The sequence below is a fragment of the Brachionichthys hirsutus genome, chromosome 20, assembly GCF_040956055.1.
Source record: "Brachionichthys hirsutus isolate HB-005 chromosome 20, CSIRO-AGI_Bhir_v1, whole genome shotgun sequence".
Lineage (NCBI taxonomy): Eukaryota > Metazoa > Chordata > Actinopteri > Lophiiformes > Brachionichthyidae > Brachionichthys > Brachionichthys hirsutus.
The window spans coordinates 8,776,729-8,793,861 of NC_090916.1; the positions used below are offsets into that span (position 1 = coordinate 8,776,729).

The 17,133-nt window shown below is 51.2% G+C and overlaps 1 protein-coding gene across 1 annotated transcript in view; it reads left to right on the forward strand.

Annotated features, from left to right (window-relative positions):
* Positions 1 to 16,528, forward strand: part of gphnb (gephyrin b) — a 19,546-nt gene extending 3,018 nt beyond the window's left edge. The window contains exons 3-12 of the mRNA XM_068754107.1: positions 1,204 to 1,261; positions 1,346 to 1,438; positions 2,679 to 2,773; positions 4,024 to 4,090; positions 5,701 to 5,973; positions 6,681 to 6,815; positions 12,861 to 12,902; positions 13,200 to 13,274; positions 15,858 to 15,914; positions 16,523 to 16,528. Of these exons, the coding sequence (XP_068610208.1) occupies positions 1,204 to 1,261; positions 1,346 to 1,438; positions 2,679 to 2,773; positions 4,024 to 4,090; positions 5,701 to 5,973; positions 6,681 to 6,815; positions 12,861 to 12,902; positions 13,200 to 13,274; positions 15,858 to 15,914; positions 16,523 to 16,528 (901 nt within the window). The remainder of the gene's footprint in view (positions 1 to 1,203; positions 1,262 to 1,345; positions 1,439 to 2,678; positions 2,774 to 4,023; positions 4,091 to 5,700; positions 5,974 to 6,680; positions 6,816 to 12,860; positions 12,903 to 13,199; positions 13,275 to 15,857; positions 15,915 to 16,522) is intronic.
* Positions 16,529 to 17,133: the final 605 nt, after the last annotated feature.

The window sequence follows — 17,133 nt, forward strand, 5'->3', positions numbered from 1 at the left end:
ACCTCCACAGAACTAAAAACGCCCCATCAACAACATATTGCTGCCTTCGCACAAAAATGGCATCCCCGATAGTTAGAGAAAATTCTCACGATAAACAACGCGGCAACTGGAGGCTCCTGTGCAGGATGGGGTTGCCTAGGAAACGGTGGGATGGAACCCTATACTTATTTGTGTCGAGCATATTTTCATTTGGGCTGAAACGGAGAGCCATATAAAACCCCAGGAGAGGGAGAGAGGTGATTTGACCTGACAGCTCCTGCACTCTCCCGAGGTGTAACACAGACAGACACGCGCATCACGCACACGCATGAACGCAACACACACACACACACACACATCAAGAGAAGTAAATCCCTCATGCTATCACGGGAATCTCAGGAGACGAGTGCGTATTTGTGCGGATGGACAGTTTTGTCGGAACCACGTAGCCTCTCTCTGAGTTCCGCGCGTCCGCTCCACGCGCGCGCGCGCGCGCTCGCTGCGGTGTTTCAGCGTCATCTCGCCCCGTGCGTGTCTCCCCCACTCTGCTGCTCTGTGGCCCAGTTTGAGAAACCGGAATCCGGCGGACCGGGTTGCGAAATTCGGGTGAAGGGTGTCGACGTGGGTGAAAATCGCCTGAAGGGCAGAGGTCGTGACGTGCAGGGGGTTTATCTGGGGGGGGACATGATGCAATAGTCCCCTAAAAATAGTGCTTTATAAGAGTGTTACAAGGGCTGTCTGAGCCTTCGCCTTCAGCCCCGGGATGCGCTCCGAGGACTGCAGTACCCGGATTGGCCACAAGAGGTCGCCGTACGGCGCTGTTTTGCAGCTGCAGCAGGAAAATCCTTTTCAGACGGAATGTTCAAGGACGTTCTCTCTCTCTCTCTCTCTCTTGTGTCTTCTCCCAGGCCCTGTTTTTCCTTAAAGGCCTGCGTTTTCTTGAATGGCAGCCGTTAGTAGTCTCGGACCGGGATGGACTTCTACGAGCTCCGGGGTGCTTGTCTTGGATCTGGGACTTCTTCTTCTTCTTCTTTTTTTTTTTAGCAGGGTATTTCTGCTTTATCCCTTTGAGGAAGATAAAAGCCCGAAACACCCCGGATCTGTTCTGTAACCCGCTGAGCCGCTTGGGCAGCGCGGTGTGTCGTCGATTGATTAAGAATCTCACCTGGAAATGAATGTATCAATGATCACATGTGTAATCTAATGACTTTTTTCCTCCCTAAGATTGGGGGGCATGATCTCGGCCTACAAGATAGTGCCGGACGAGATAGACGAAATTAAGGTACGTAATCTCTCAACCCGCCTTCATGTCTACGCTCGGAGTCTGCAGCCGTCTTCACGAGTGCATCCTGTTGTCAACCGACAGGAAACTCTGGTGGACTGGTGCGATGAGAAGGAACTGAACCTCATCCTGACCACCGGAGGCACCGGCTTCGCCCCGAGGGACGTCACGCCAGAGGTCGGTCGTCGATGGCGACGCCCTCCATGCGTTGTTGTTGTTGTTTTTCCACATTTCGGGCAAACTAGCGAATGTCAGAAGTCACGACATTTCACCAAAGCTTTTTAAAATGAGCATTTCTTCCGTTATAGATGTGGTTAAAAGTAGCCACACCTCTCCTGTTTGGCCCCGCCCACACCACTTACCTCCTCCCCACCTCTCGTCGCCTCCCACCACCTCCTCTCCCGGGTCGGAGGCCTCAGCGCTCATTAAACACCCGTAAACATCATGCACAAAGTACTTTTTACATACAATCCCTGCTGCAGGATAAACAAAGTCGATATTAGACTGTTTTAATTGCACAGACTGCCCGAGAAAAGAAATGTATTCCTGTATTGATCGCAGCGATCGAACCTATCCCGGCTGCTAATGGGAGCTGGACTGTGTGCGGCGAGTTCGACGGGTCGGATAAGGATTTTTCTGCCTTCAGACGGTTGAGACATAGAATGTGGAAGACAGAGTGTAAATCAATTCTTGAAGGGCAGTTCAGATGTTTGGCGTTCAATAGGTTGTTGTAAAAGTGCAGGACGATCGTCGGTGTTTCCCGGTGACCGTTACAGAGACTTCTTTTCACGCGGCGTTACTCTGAAGCGTGCCGCTCCTTTAAGGGTTTTGCTTTTAAAGCTTGTTTCAGTCACTAATATTTTCCTTTTCACATAAAAACTAATTTAGGTTTTCTTTGGGGTTTTTTAAAATTATTTTTATGTTCTAAATATTAAAGAGAAATCAGATGTAAGGCATCGCAGCTTAGTCTTTTTGAGATAGGATAGGAATGTTTTTATGAATTATTGTTTAGTCTTTTCTCTTTTAATTCTAGCAGTGTAATGAAAGTGCTCAGAAACATCTAATAAATGTAATGACTTTCAAACTAAAAGATGAATTACTTCGAGTTCCCATCTGCTCCACATTGTTGTAAATGTTTTCTGAAGTTTTTTTGAAGTTTCTTTGTGACTAAAACAAAGATTATTTCCCCCCAGACAGGATCGAACTCCACAAGTTGTCTGATTCAAGTCCTTGTAATTGAAAAAAAGTCATTTTTATGCTCTAAAATACTTTTTAAACGCAAACATCGTGCGTACAATGTGTACTTCGTGCATCTACCTGAATGAACTTTATTAGTACTTGAGTCAGTTATGTTATTTCTGAGATCATCAGACTGTGACCTCACTAGTGACCCTCCTCTTCCTCTCCCCGTCTCCAGGCCACTAAGGAGGTGATAGAGCGTGAGGCTCCAGGGATGTCTCTCGCTATGCTGATGGGATCCCTCAACGTCACGCCCCTCGGGATGCTCTCCAGGTCAGACACACACACACACACACACACACACGACACACACACGACACAATGCAAATTATTTTAACCAGATAGAAGCAGAGACAAACACCGTCCCTCTACGATGATCGCTCTGAGGACAAAGTGAGAAAGATGAGACTGAGCAGGGAATGCATCAGGAGGAGGAGGAGGAAGAAGAAGAAGGAAGGCCAAAGAGGAGGTTCATGGATGTGGTGAGCGAGGACAGGCAGGTTGTTGGTGCGAGAAAGGAAGATGAGGTGAGATAGAGATGGGTGCGTTGTCGTGGCAACGGGAAAGTTAAATGAAGAAGAGAGAGAAGGACAGTAAGAAAAGGAGAAGAAAAAGTAGACGAAGAAGGTGAAGGCGAAAAAGAAAAATATGATGAGGAAGAAGATGAAGGTCGAAAGGTCGAAGGGGAGGATAACAAAGACGACAGGCGTAAAAAGGGTGAGGGAGAAGATTAGAACGATGAAGAAGAAGATGAAGATGTAATAAAGAGTAGACTAACAGGAGCATTTGAAGTCTGCGCGTTGCTGGAGGTAAAGGTCATGTGACCTGACGCTATGATTCCTGCTGAGTCGGGATCAGAGGCGGTCAGGCGGCGTCCTCCAGATCAATACCGCGCAAGTGAGACTCCGCCCGTCCCACCTGTCCACGTAAGACAAAGCGGTGAGCGAGTCCATTCATCAGCGGTGATGAAGTGAGGCTGCGGGGTGGAGTGGGAGGCGGCCATCGCCCTAATCACGCGCATCAGTCACCCTAACGCGCTTCTCCTTCTGATGATGATGAATATATTTATTAGATAGAATGTTAGAGTACAAGTACAGTCACACAGTAGCATGTATTACAGTACAAATAAAGTCAAACATCCTGTCTAAGAGGAGCATTTCAAAAAAGCCCAGTCTTGTTTCCGTTGAAAGTCCTTCGTACATAAATCATCCACAATTAACAATACCAATTAAACAATACAAATAAAAATGAAACCAATATCAAATTAAATTACTCAATTGATTCAACGTAATATTAGAAAAACAAAAATAAAATGATTTTACACCGCCAGTGCAAACTAACAAATAATCTAAAATAAATTGCCCCACTGATGCAAAATGACAATGAATGCCAATAAATAACTTACATAAATTACAATAAATTAGTAAAGCAATTAATATCTGCAACGTAGGTAGACAAAAAAAAGGAGGGGGGGTTTGATCCGGAGAGATCATCAGACTGTGACCGCCGCTTCCGTGTTTCAGACCCGTGTGCGGCATCCGAGGGAAGACGCTCATCATCAACCTACCAGGAAGCAAGAAAGGCTCGCAGGTAGGAAGTGCTGCAGGGGGACGGGGGCGGGGGCGGGGGCGGGGGCGGGGACCGGGACGATGTCAGGAGTCCGGTCCTGATGCTGCACGGCGACGGTTCTGACATCAGTAGCCGTGTGTGTGTGTGTGTGTGTGTGTGTGTGTGTGTGTTCTCTCACTCCTCTCCTCTCTCTCTCTCTCTCTCTCTCCGCTGTGCTGACCTGCACATCCGTCTCTGTCTCGTTACACCCGCCCGCCTCTCCTGATCGATTTTAGTATTTCTTTTAATCAATTACGCCGCCGCCCCGTCTGCTGTCGCGTTAGCGTCTCTCGTCAAGCCCCGGTTAAAGTTAACGCCACCGGCCGCCCGTTTCAGACTTTTCACGACCGTGATCTCCATCGTAAAGACAACAGGGATGTCCGGATGACACGGCCGGAGGACGTCCTTTATGTCAGCGTGGAATATCATCAATAGAGAATCGTTATTACGATATTTCTTTTTGCGATAGAAGGCCGTCTCCCTGTCCCCGCTGTCCCTGCCTCTATTTTCCCTCGCTCTCTTCCCGGTGAATCTCTGTCTGTCTCCAGTCATCGCCCTTCATCTCTCGAGATCTCTTCCCCTCCCTTGATCCTCTGTCCTTCTCTCTCGCTTCCGCTGACAGTATATCCAGGGATTTCTGACTCTTTAGTGTTCTTGGCAGTTACTCTCCTCCAGGACAAAACCGAGGAGACAAAAGTGGCGGAGTGGGGGGGGGGGGGGAGATGAAGCCACTCCTAATGTACCTAAAAAAGAAATCCCGGCACGCAATGAAAGCTCAAAATTCAGTCAAATGTCTCCGGGGTCTTGACTCCGCCATCATTCCTTTATTTTCCCAGCTCCTGTACAAATCTGCGTTCCGACGCACCGAAAGGAGGACAAACAGGAAGTGATGTGTGTGTGTGTGTGTGTGTGTGTTAGTGTGTGTGTGTGTGACTAAAGGAGGCCCAGCTTATGGGCCGATGGTCAACCGGCGAGACGAACCCATCCATCACGCGCTCCGCCCTCCTTGCTCAGCGGCGGGAGATGTTACTCCGGTCGCACAATCTTTTCAATTCACTACAAATCAAGATTGTCGTATTCGATCCAGTCCATTTTTATAAAAAGCCGGAAGCGGGGACAGTCGCTCCGATGGCCCGTTCCCGGTCGGCAGAAGACGCCGTAAAGTGTGGGAGCGTTTAATAATGTATCGTCACAATGCTTAAAATACACGGGGAGATAAATAATTTCACAGATTAGAGCTTTTCTTGGGGAATGAGGAGAATGAAGCATTTATAATCTCCACACGGAGGGATGGAGGGAGGAAGGAAAGGGGGGGGGGGGGGGGGCGCTGCGGTCGAGGGAGAAACTTTATACGGAAGTGAGTAGATAATAATATTCCTGGATGGTTGTCAAATATTTGTACTCCAAAGGGAGGCGGGCCTTCATTGCCTGAATTCAAATAGATTTTATCATGTTTTTTATTGTGCTACTTTTTTCTGGTTGATGTGGAATCCGCTCTTCCTCAGCTTTTACTTGTAATCTGGATACTTCCACAATAACAAACCCAAAGCTGAGACCGCTGTCTTTGTCACCCGACGCTCTCGGCACTCCAGGAATGCTTCCAGTTCATCCTGCCGGCGTTGCCGCACGCCATCGACCTTCTGCGGGACGCCATGGTGAAGGTGAAGGAGGCGGCGGACGAGCTGGAGGACCTGCCGTCGCCACCGCCTCCCCTTTCGCCGCCGCCCAACAGCTCGCCGCGGCGACAGACGGAGGACAAGGGAGTCCAGTGCGAGGAGGAGGATGAGGAGAAGAAGGACAGCGGCGTGGCGTCCACCGAGGACAGCTCCTCCTCCCACATCACCGCCGCGTCCATAGCTGCCAAGGTACCAGGATGCAGGAGAGGACTATTTGTCGAGACTTTTTAAATCTTCGTCGCCTGATGAAGCCGTTGGCAGCATTTTAACATCAGAATCATTTAACCCAATTCAGAGGTGCGTTTTAAGAAAAAAGCTCTGTGTCCCTCGTAAGGTGTGTTTGTGTTTTTGTACTGCGTGTACACCGTAACAGTCGGATGAAGCTAGCAGGAGAAAACAAATCACTGTTTGTAAGGGATTGTTTAATCGTTAAAAACGGCGGCGGAAACCTGCGTCTAAAATCTGGCTAAAAAGCCTCAAGATTCGGCTAAATTAGCCAGAAGCTACGCTCTATTATCACGATATATCAATGATGATGTCATCGCTGCGGGGTCACTTGTTAAAGTTTCATACGCCTCAGGTCATCAAAAGTGCAAAGCATCTTGTCTTTAAACATTCTTCATTGCGTCCATCATCCCGCCTGAAACCTGGACCCTGCTCCATCGTCCCACCTCACTGTCCAATCACAGAGCGATGCCGGTAAGACTCCACCCACAAATGTCTCATCGTTTGTCATCATCTTGAGGCCATTCCCCTGCGTGGACCCTCTGAGTAGCTCAGGGTGTCTGCGAATTTCAATTCAGTTTGGAAATTCTCCTCCATGTTATTGCTTTACTGTGTGTGTGTGTGTGTGTGTGTGCGTGTGTGCGCGCGTGTGTGTGCGCGTGCGATCTCAGATCCCAGACTCCATCATCTCGCGGGGTGTGCAGGTGTTGCCCAGGGATACAGCCTCTCTCAGCACCACGCCCTCGGAGTCGCCCCGCGCCCAGGCCACGTCCCGCCTCTCTACCGCTTCCTGTCCCACGCCCAAAGTGAGTCCACTTCCTGCAACGTCGCCCGCGCCGACGTAGCAGACGGCGACATGCCTGTCGCGGTCGTGCGTTCATCCGTCTGCCGTCGAGGGTGGAAGGGTTGCCGTTTGTTCACCAAGACTTCCACGAGAAGATCTAACGCAGGCTAGCTTGTTAGCTTAGCTTCGATGGGAAAAACCAGGCTGTTTGTTCTCTGAACGGCCTCTGAGGATAAGTGGGATATTTTCCAAACTGTTTGTTTCCTGTCTGCTTTACGTGTGGAACCCATGTTTGCTGTGGCTGCGTGTGTTTTTACGGGTCTATGGAGGGAACAGGTTGTTGGTCTTGGAATCAGCACATCGGAGTTTTAAAATGTGGTCAGGATGCGAGGCTCAACATCTTTGTCCTCTTTCACCTCATCCGTCAGTGTCACATCTTCACGTGGCTCCTGGTGGACGGCAGGCAGGTGCTGTGGGAAGGTAGGAGGTGGTTGCCATGGGAACAGGGGGACGGAAATGTCAGGGGGCGGGGGCAGGTGCATCGGCTGGTCAGGAGACGGAGTCGTGATCGTAATCGAAGTATTTAACTTTTGGCAGTTCAGTCTAGTTTAAACGAAGATGACGACGACGACGATGCTGTCCAGACACCTGAGAGAGTAACAGCCGTTTCCCGGCCCCGCCTCCGTCCTCTTCTGAGCAACAGATCTGTAACGTAATTGGACAGCGAGGACCTTTAACGCCTCTGCTGTTGTCCCGGTGCTGCTGATGCAATGAGGTTGTCCGGTCCCATCAGCCGCCGTCTCCCTCCCTGACGTACAAACACACAGCCTGTCTCTCCGCTGAAGCTTTTCTCTTCCAACGACCCAATTTGAGCATCAGCTGGCCTGTGTGCATGTGTGTGTGCGTGTGTGGGTGCGTGTGTGTGTGCAGATAGCAGACAGCTAATGGCTTATTTTGGTGTAGCTGTTAGCTTGTTTGGATTTTGTTTCCCGGCGACAGGCTGCCATATGTTGTGTGAAATTCCCACGTCGCGAGCGGCTGTCGACAGAACGTGCACAACCTCCCCCGGAACCTCCCCCGTAGCCGGAGCCGGAGCCGGAGCCAAAGCGTTTCATGTGCCACTGCGGGGCTGTTTCGGCGTGTGAGCCGGGTCTCGTTGGCAGCGCCGCAGGAGGAGGTCTGGAGTAGGTCTTCATCTCGCCGCCGCCAGAAATGCTGCCGAGGTCTTCCATCCAAGCGGGGCCGTGGCTCACAGGCCGAAACGCTGCCTGCCAAAAATAAAAATAAAAAATGGAATTCTGTTGGAACGCAAAGGAGGCACGATGGAATGTCTGTCCGGAAGTAGTAGCGACACGGAAACCGACGTCAGCGTGACCGCAAAGGTGGGAAAGGCAGGACCGGCCCGGGACCGGAAGACTTAGGAGGCAGCCGGTAGCGGTTAGCAGCTAGTTGCAGTTAGCAACTAACTTGGCTAAAAAATAAAAACAACCAAAATTTGCCTTCAAATTGGATAAAGTTTGGGAGCTCCTCATCATCGAAGATCAATCGTGATGCAACAAGGAAGGAAAATAGCGTTCGTAGGTTCCACCCGCAATGGGCTGGCGACGCATCCGGGGCGAACCCCACCTCTCGCCTGTAGCAAATTGTAAAAACTCTGCCAACAGAGGAGCATCGTGGGATAATATAAGTCGCCATTTTTATTCTCCATGAAAGTGGCGTGCTACTTGATGCCTTGAAATAATGTCACACGCATCACGCCGACCACGGCAGAAACAGGCAGATTACAAACCCAGCCGCTCTGCAATCAGTCATACGACTAGTTCTTCTTGTGTTGCACTGCTTGTGTTGCACTGCAGCGCGCACGCACACACACACACACACACACACACACACCGGCAGCCATTACCCACACGCTTCATTAATTCCAGCTCATCATTACATAACTGCACTAAATGCTCACAAGAGTGGAAGAGAACAGCAACGCTCCCTGTGTGTGTGTGTGTGTGTGTGTCGTGTGTGCGTGTGTGCGTGTGTGTCGTGTGTGCAGGCAGCTTATTACAGGAGTATTTATGACAGCAGCAAAACGGATGGCGTTCGACACGCTAGCGTGTTCAGCCCCCCCCCCGTGAACCCACAGAGGATTGGAACCTTCCTTCTGTCGGTTCCTTCCGATCGCCTCGACACACGTCTGTAAACGCCGTCCGTCACGCTCTGTGTTCGTTGAACATCGTTCCAAACATCCCGTCGAGTTGCTTCACTTCTCTCGTTCCGCGTTTTATCAATGGTTTGACGTACGGCGTGGGGAGAGGCGAGGCCGAGGCCTGCGGGAATCACCCCGTCTTTCTTCAGGAGGGCGAGGGATGAGTCACGGCGCCGCCGTGCATCGCCCCGGCCACCTCCCGGTGACCTTCGCTGGAAATTGATGGTCGTTCTGCTCGCCGCCAAAGCCGGGAGAGCGTGTTAATCTGCGCGCGTGGAAGTCATTGATTTAGTGATCGTTTGTAGAATCATCTGATTTTGGATTCATCGCTCGCCCGTCCCATCCAGGGTTTCCATTTTGCAAGGCGGCGTGCAAAATGAGCGAAGGGAATCGATCAGTCCTGCAGCCAATCAAAGGAGGCGCTTGATTGAACTAGGATAAAATGAATCCTACAACAATATGCGGGGAAACCATGCGACAAGATTCCCTGAGGAATGAAATTGTTTTACTCCGTCGCCCGCTGAAGTTATTCAAGTTTGGTTTTACCTGACAGTATTGATCGCTCGCATCTGTTTCGTTGTGTGTGTGTGTGTGTGCGTGTGTGTGTGTTAGTTGTTGTCCTCCCCTCGGTGCTGTAAGTCTCGTAAAAGTGACTCCTCGTGTCCCGGCCTGCTGGAGGTGCGGAGGATTTATTATTCCTGAGCGAGTGAGAAAGACCGGCAGGAGAGGTGAAGAAGAGAAGGAACGGAGCGCTAATGAGTTAGAGGAAAGGGGGGGGGGGGGGGGGGCGGATGGAGGACACACACGCACGAGAAAAGGAGGACGGTTTGGTGCCGCTGTCCTTGTAGCTGTCCGTATGTCTATCTGCCCCCCCCTGCCCAAAGAGGAGGCGGAGTGATGAAGAGGATGTGAGAGAGAGAGAGAGTGAGGCTCGGAGGAGGAGGCCCCATCCGTCGTGTCCCTCGACAGAAACCAGAGGCTCATGGGAAATGCTCACACAGACGCATGCGCGCGCACACACACACATAACATCCCCAGTGATGCGTGCATGATGTAGCACGGCACCCTATGTGCTGCCACATAACCTCCTCTTCCTCCTCCTCTTCCTCCTACTCCCATTGTCTCGTTGGCTGTTGCATCTCTTTCGCTCGCTCTCTCTCTCTCTCTCCTGCAGCTCCTCTCACTCCAGCCTTGCTTTTCTTATCGCTCTCTCTTTCTCTCTCGCTCAGTTGAGTGTGAACAAGTGTGTGTGTGTGTGTGTGTGTGTGTGTGTGTGTGTGTGCATGTGGCCGGGAAGATCATTCTGTTCCGACTCCAGGCAGAAGATGGTAAGTAGCGTCCTTCCTCCTGCATGCATGTCTGAGAGAATGTTTACAGGTTGTGTGTGTGTGTGTGTGTGTGTGTGTTTGCAGAAGTAATTTGTGTATACCTGTTTAAATAGATTTTGTATCATTAGCCGAGTGGAAGTGTGGACAGATGCATTGTGTGTATGTTAAATATAGCTAGTGTTCTGTTTTGATGATGATGAGGAGGAGGTTGAGGAGGAGGAGGAGGAGGAGGATGTTGCCTGGAGGGGAGGCAGAGTTTAGAAGGTAAAGGAGGGAGTCATGGAAGTGTGAGGAGCAGAAGGAGGTGAATAGTTTCTGATATCGCTGTGAGTGTTGCTCCTGTGTTTGACGATGGCGGACGTTACAGGAAGCCGCCCTCCTCCTCCTCCTCCTCCTCTTCCTCCTCCTCCTCTTCCTCCTCCCCGGAGTTATCGTGTGATTCCCGCGCTGCTGTAAATCGAAACGAGCGTGACAAGTGTGAAAGCTGCACCAGACGTTTTTGCCTTTTCTTCATTGGATAATGAAATCGAGGAGGATGTTTACATTTAACGCCACTCTCATGATTATTGTTAGCTTAGCACCAAGTTAGCCTAGCCTAGCCCAGTTAGAGCTAATTAAAATACATTGTTAAAACTTCCTGGATGCGAGCGAAGAACGAGGAATTAATGAAATAGATTCTTGCACCAAAGTATCAGTATGCTTTAAATGCAGTAATACTACTCATAGAGATTTTAGTCTATCAGGTACTTTTTTATTTCTTTTTTTTAACTGGCAGCTTCCTGTCGGAGCCTTTAAAACGATCCTCGTGCAGTTCGCTCCCTGGTTTGGCTTTCCTGTCAGCGCCCATCATCTGATCCGTGAGCCTGATCCGGGCAACAACTGTGAATCTACAGCGTTTCACTTCGATGGGATGGGATCCTCGTTTCCCTGACAACCAGTCTATAAAAAAGGCAATTTATTGTATCATCTAAAATGTTAGTTTTGTGTGGAAAGGTCATGAACGATCTGATTACTTTGGTAATATTTCACGGCGAGTTTGGTTTATGTGGCGGCGGCTTTTATTTTTTTTAGCCAGGAATAGACGTCGATATTTTTAATTGAGATTGAGTAAAGGTCTCTGCCAGCACAGATGTTCGTGTTTGTAATATGATATTTGTTTTCATGAAATTCTGTGTGATTGACCGTTCCGCTGAGAATTAACAACGGAATGATTTTAGATTATGATCGCCTCTAAAATGTGATTTGTTTCTCACCTGTCCATCTGAATTGAAGGAAATGCACGGGTGCGACGTCCTGAAATGTCTCGCTAAAAGAGGCGGAGTCCCATCAGCGCGAACCTTTCGGCGGGAGTTGCTGAAAGTGTTCACCGCTGCATGAATGGAAATGCTCTGGCTAGCGGACCCCGGGAGAGCAGTAATCGGTGCCGCTTCTGGGCGCTAGGAATAAATTGCATTGCAATTTCCTGTCTCGTTTTATTTCCCGTGAGATTCCCGGGTTTGCGTGTCGCGTAAAGGAGTCTGTTGTGTGCACCGGACTCGGGAGCCGCGGTCGGCGCTTGCATGGAATGCGTTGGCTACACACTGCGCCGGGTTGCCGGGTTGCCGGGTTGCTAAGTGGATATTTGTTTTTGTCTTTTTGCTTTAGTCTACGACCGGCATGTCGGATGATGCGTGAGATTAGGGTTAATCCTGTGTTTTTTTTTTTAATGAGTCTATGCGTATCTAAATGTTATCGTTCTGCAACAAAGAGTGTTTGTAAGTGGGACAAGATTAAGATATTTGAGTTTACTCGGGGCGTTGCCATCCTGGATTAGGAAACGTGGACATGAGGACAAGCGTCGTACGTCGGAAAAACATTCATAGGACTCGGTAGGAAGAATTCAGAAACCTTGTTGCTGACAGGGAGCGAATCCACCTGCAGCTCCTACCTGCTGTCCCGTCCTGTCCTGTCCTGACCTCTCCTGTCCTGTCCTGTCCCGTCCTGTCCTGACCTCTCCTGTCCTTTCCTGTCCTGTCCTGTCCTGACCTGACCTCTCCTGTCCTGTCCCATCCTGACCTGTCCCGTCCTGTCGTGTCCCGTGTTGACCTCTCCTCTCCTGTCCTGTCCTGTCCTGTCCTGTCCCGTCCTGACCTCTCCTGTCCTCTCCTGTCCCGTCCTGTCCTGACCTGACCTCTCCTGTCCTGTCCTGTCCCGTCCTGTCCTGTCCCATCCCTTCCCGTCCTGACCTCTCCTGTCCTGTCCTGTCCCATCCCTTCCCGTCCTGACCTCTCCTGTCCTGTCCTGTCCTGTCCTGTCCTGACCTCTCCTGTCCCGTCCTGACCTCTCCTGTCCTGTCCTGTCCTGTCCTGTCCCGTCCTGTCCCGTCCTGCCCCGTCAGTCATGCCCTTGGCTGCCTTGGCCCACCTGAGACAGTCACACAGAGACCCGTCACGCAGATGTCCTCCTGAAAGGCAGAGGGCGCCGCCTGCCCCGCCCCCCTGCTTCGTCTGCGTTAACCCTCTTCTCCCCTCTTTTGTCTCTCTCTCTCTCGCGGCACCAGGCGAGGCTCCCCTCCTGTTCGTCCACCCTAAGCATTGCCGAGGTACTCCTGCACGGGTTCTACTGCATCCTTACCGCTGTAACCACGGCAACGGCCTCTCCTCGCCTCCTTACTTCCGCCCCGCCCTCATCCCCTCCCGCCTGCTGCCTTCCCGCCGTCTCTTCCTGTCCCACCTCTCTGTCTTTGTGTGGGCGTGGTACACGAGAGTGATTTCGTAGCAGATTTTGTGTGTGTGTGGCGTGTGTGTGGCGTGTGTGTGTGTGTGTGTGTGTGTGTGTGGCGTGTGTGTGGCGTGTGTGGGGAATGACGGTGAGTGACTCTCCTGTGGCTTCCCTCCAGGCCTCACGGAGAGAATTCAGGGCTCACCTGGATGAGGTCATCACGCTCAAGTCAAGGTACTCTACCTTGGACCAGGTAAACCCGCCGACCTTCTGCCATCCTCTTATCTACCGGCATGCAAGCCGCTGGCATCCCACCCGGTTAGCACCATGTTAGCGACGCCCGGCGATACAGGCGGGAAGGGGTTAGCAAGGAGGTCCGATAGACTCCATTCACACACCTTTAAGGATTTATTTACAATAGAGATTTCCATTTGTACTTTACTTTCAGATTTTAGGCGCTTCCATTCAGACATAAAGTGGTTTTCTTTTGCCTTGTGTCTGTAGCCAGAGGTTTTAAGGCTTGAACTCCTCGTCTGCGCCGGCCCGGCAGGTCCATTTCATTCGAACATCATTAAAATTCCCTTTGAGAATTTGGTTAGTGAAAAAGATTTAGCATTTAGTCAATTTCCAGAATTTAAAAATTTTCCCGGATCCGTTTCAGAATTTTTTTATTATTTTTTTTGTGTTATCCTGCTAAAAGTCAAACAAACAGACCACAGTGGAAAAAATGTTGAATAAACTAAAGTCAACTTTCATCCAATCACAATGAGCCTTGTGAAGCCGTGTGAGCCAATGAGCTGATAGTACTCTGCTGCTCCTGTATCAGTACTCGGCGTGTACTACACGCGTTTTACTCTTCACATCTAACAGCCGAATCATTCGGGCGCAGGTTTTTGTGTCAGTGTGATCAAACATACGGAAATGAAATGGGTTGAAATATACAAAATGAAACCTATTAGAAGGTAAATAATTGAGGGGGGGTGCTGTTGCCCTGTGCGTCTCCAGCTTTAGAGCTCACCCCCCCCCCCCCATTGCCTCCCTCCCTCCCTCCCCCCGTCTGGAGATCTCCACCCATCCATCACCCATCTGGCCTGTCGATGTGACTTTGTGATTGCGTGTCTGCGTTAAACAGGCAGAGCAGAGGCCTGCTCGCCTCCTCGTCCTCCTCCCTGCCTCGGGCGCTCGCCTCCGCTCCCCAGGGAGGAGGAGCGGCCCCCCCCTTTGGAATGCCACAGTAGCGTTTTGTCCTGCCCTCCATCACTCTGTCGCTATCGCTCCGGCGTTTTGTCCTCCGCTCCATCCCTCTCCTCCGTCCCGTGGGGTGAGATGGTTGAAGCCGGATGGAGCGAGCCCCGCCATCCTGTCACGGCTCCCTCCTCCTCCTCCTCCTTCTCCTCCTCCTCGCAGCGGACGGATAAATCGCCCTCCTTTTGCATAATTTGTCTGACAGCTCCTTTGTTTTGTGCTGAGCTCAGCACCGCTGCGGTTGCATCCCATCATTTCCTGGTGCTCGTCTTCAGCAGGCTGGTTATTGGCTCCATTGATCTCCCCCTGGGTGGCCTGCAGCCCCCCCACCCTCCAACCCGGAGCCCAGTATATCGCTGACCTGGCAACGCTGCCCACTTTCACCTGTTCGCCGGCCCATTGATCTCCCTGATTGTGTTTTCTGACATGGAGGTGTGCGTTTCGTCTGATTTCTGACGACGTCGGATCTACATCCGACGGCTTTTGACCTCAAAGGAAGCTTCCAAACGGTGTGTGTGTGTGTGTGTGTGTGTGTGTGTGAGGTGTGTGTGCCGACATCTGCATCCGTCACACGAAGCCATTCTTTTCTCTCACTCGGTCACAGTGATGGGGATGGGGGGGGGGGTATCTTAGGAATGAGGGTGAGACTGTTGACTGTCTGCTTTTTTGCCCCCCAGTTCATCCCTTATCCCACCCCGCCCCCATATTCTCCTCACCTCCTAACCCCTGCCATAGCTTTACCATTGTATTCACCTCCAGTCCCCCCCCCCCCCATGGCTCTCTGATGGTACGATCCTTTCGACTCGACTACTTTTGCCTCGCACGACATCCAGGTTTTCCTCAACAGCTGTTTCTCAGTTATGTGCATCCTTTAATTCCAACACAGATTAGCGACACGCTGGATTAGCAAACGTCTGCGTGTTTTAACGAGGCCGCCGGAGAGATTCTGATGTTCTGCATTTAAAGTAAACGTCCTCGTCGTCGACTGCTAGTCTTCACGTGTGCTTTTCAATGTCTGCAAGTTTGGTCTGTGTTCAGCCCCCCCCCCCGGTCTCCTCCTTTGTCTTTCTCCCATCTCCTCTCTCTCTATAAGGGTTGCATTGTCACACAGGTCTCCTAGCAACCACAGCAGACGTAATCAGGCCAATCCACGGTTAAATAAACCCATAATATATATATATATATAAGTTTGTTTGCTAATGTTGATGCTAATGCGGCTAACGCTCGGGTGTAGTCACGTGAGAGAAGACAACATTAATGGTGTCTTTACATCAGCAACCATGTCCAGTCTCTGTGTCGTTGTCACGGTGACTGGAGTTCTGTGTCTCCGGGGAATCAGTTGGATCCGGATTCAGCTGCGGATTGATTCAGTATCAAAAACAGAATTTGTGATTTGACATGTTTGAGACGGTGAACGAGTCAGCAGATTAACCCGCCCTTACGCCTTCTTTCTTTCTCTCTCCTCCTGTCTCACACCTGTTTGTCTTGTCTGTCCTGCCTCGCTGCCTGCCCGCCCGCCCGCCCGCCTGTCTGTCTGCCTGTCTGTCTGCAATGCACTTATGCTGATGATGCGATGCTTTATCTCCACTAGCTCCAGTGTAGGTTGGAGGGGCTTAAAGATGATCGCAGGAGGACCTCCAGCTCTCGAGTAACTATCCCGCCCCCTTTCCCCACCTCCTCTTCCTCGCCCTCCACCGAGGAGCGCGCGAAACAAACGCCCCGCTCTCTGTCTCCCCCCTCCCTTCTTGCTTGCCTCAGTCTCTCTCTCTACCTCTTTCTCTTTCTCCACGTGTCTGTCGTTCACTCTGTATCCCCCCCCCCCCCCCTCCTGTCTCCATCCCTCTGTCCCGCCTCTTGAGATTCTTCCTGTCTCCTCTTCCTCCTTGTCTTCTCTCCTCCTCCTCCCTCCATCCGTTTGTCTCTCCCTGGTTCCGTCTTCTCCGGTTAACATGCTCTGCTTTCAGTAGCTCTGTCTGGTGTGCTGGATGTCTGTTGAGTAGACGCCATCAGGCCGTTCTCGTTGTCCTCCCCCCCCCCCCCCCCCACCATGTCTCGGCTGTAGTTTAGTGAAGTCTGTCCAATCCGTGCTTCCTGTTTTTGTTTCTCTTCTGTCCGGGCCACGTCACGCTGATCCGCCATCCTCTCACGCTCTTCCATGCCTACCTGCCTTCCTCTCTCTCTCCATCACCACCCCCCCCCCCCCCTCCCATCTCGCACCCTCTCACCTTGGCTGTTTGGTGCCCTGTGGTGTCACAGTTTTAGCCCGGTTATGATAGCGTTGAGGGAGCGAAGGAAGGTGTTGGGGTTGGGTATGTAGACGGGGAGACCAAACGCCGCAAACTAGCCACGCCCCTCTGAGATTCACAACGCCGGGTCCCGGACGTTATTGAGGCGCAAGCCACTGCAGGAAAGGAACATCCAGGAAATGACGACACGTCTGAATAAAAGCTGATCGTACCAGCAAGAAGAAAGCTCACCGGCGAGCTGGAAAGCTTCCCATTGGCTGAAACATTGATTGATCGTCCGCGCAGACATGGAGGGATTAATTTCACTGCACCCAAAACTATACCTGTGTAGTTTCTGCTTCCATGCTGTGCCAAATCTTGATCATTTCCACTTCCGATTCCTTCCCTCATCTCGCCGCTCCCCAAGGCTGAGCTTCCCAGAGGCCTGGTCTTCTTCACGAGGAGTCTCAAGAGCGCCACGTCGCACCCGTTGGCGTTCAGCCAACAGGATGGCCACCGGGAGGTCCGGCAGCTCCTCGCAGCATCGGCGTGCGGAGGCGGAACCTTCCGGCGTGTCCGTAGCGTTAGCAAAGCGTCTCACGTTGAATGGAAGTACATTATATAATAATAATTAAGAGGATG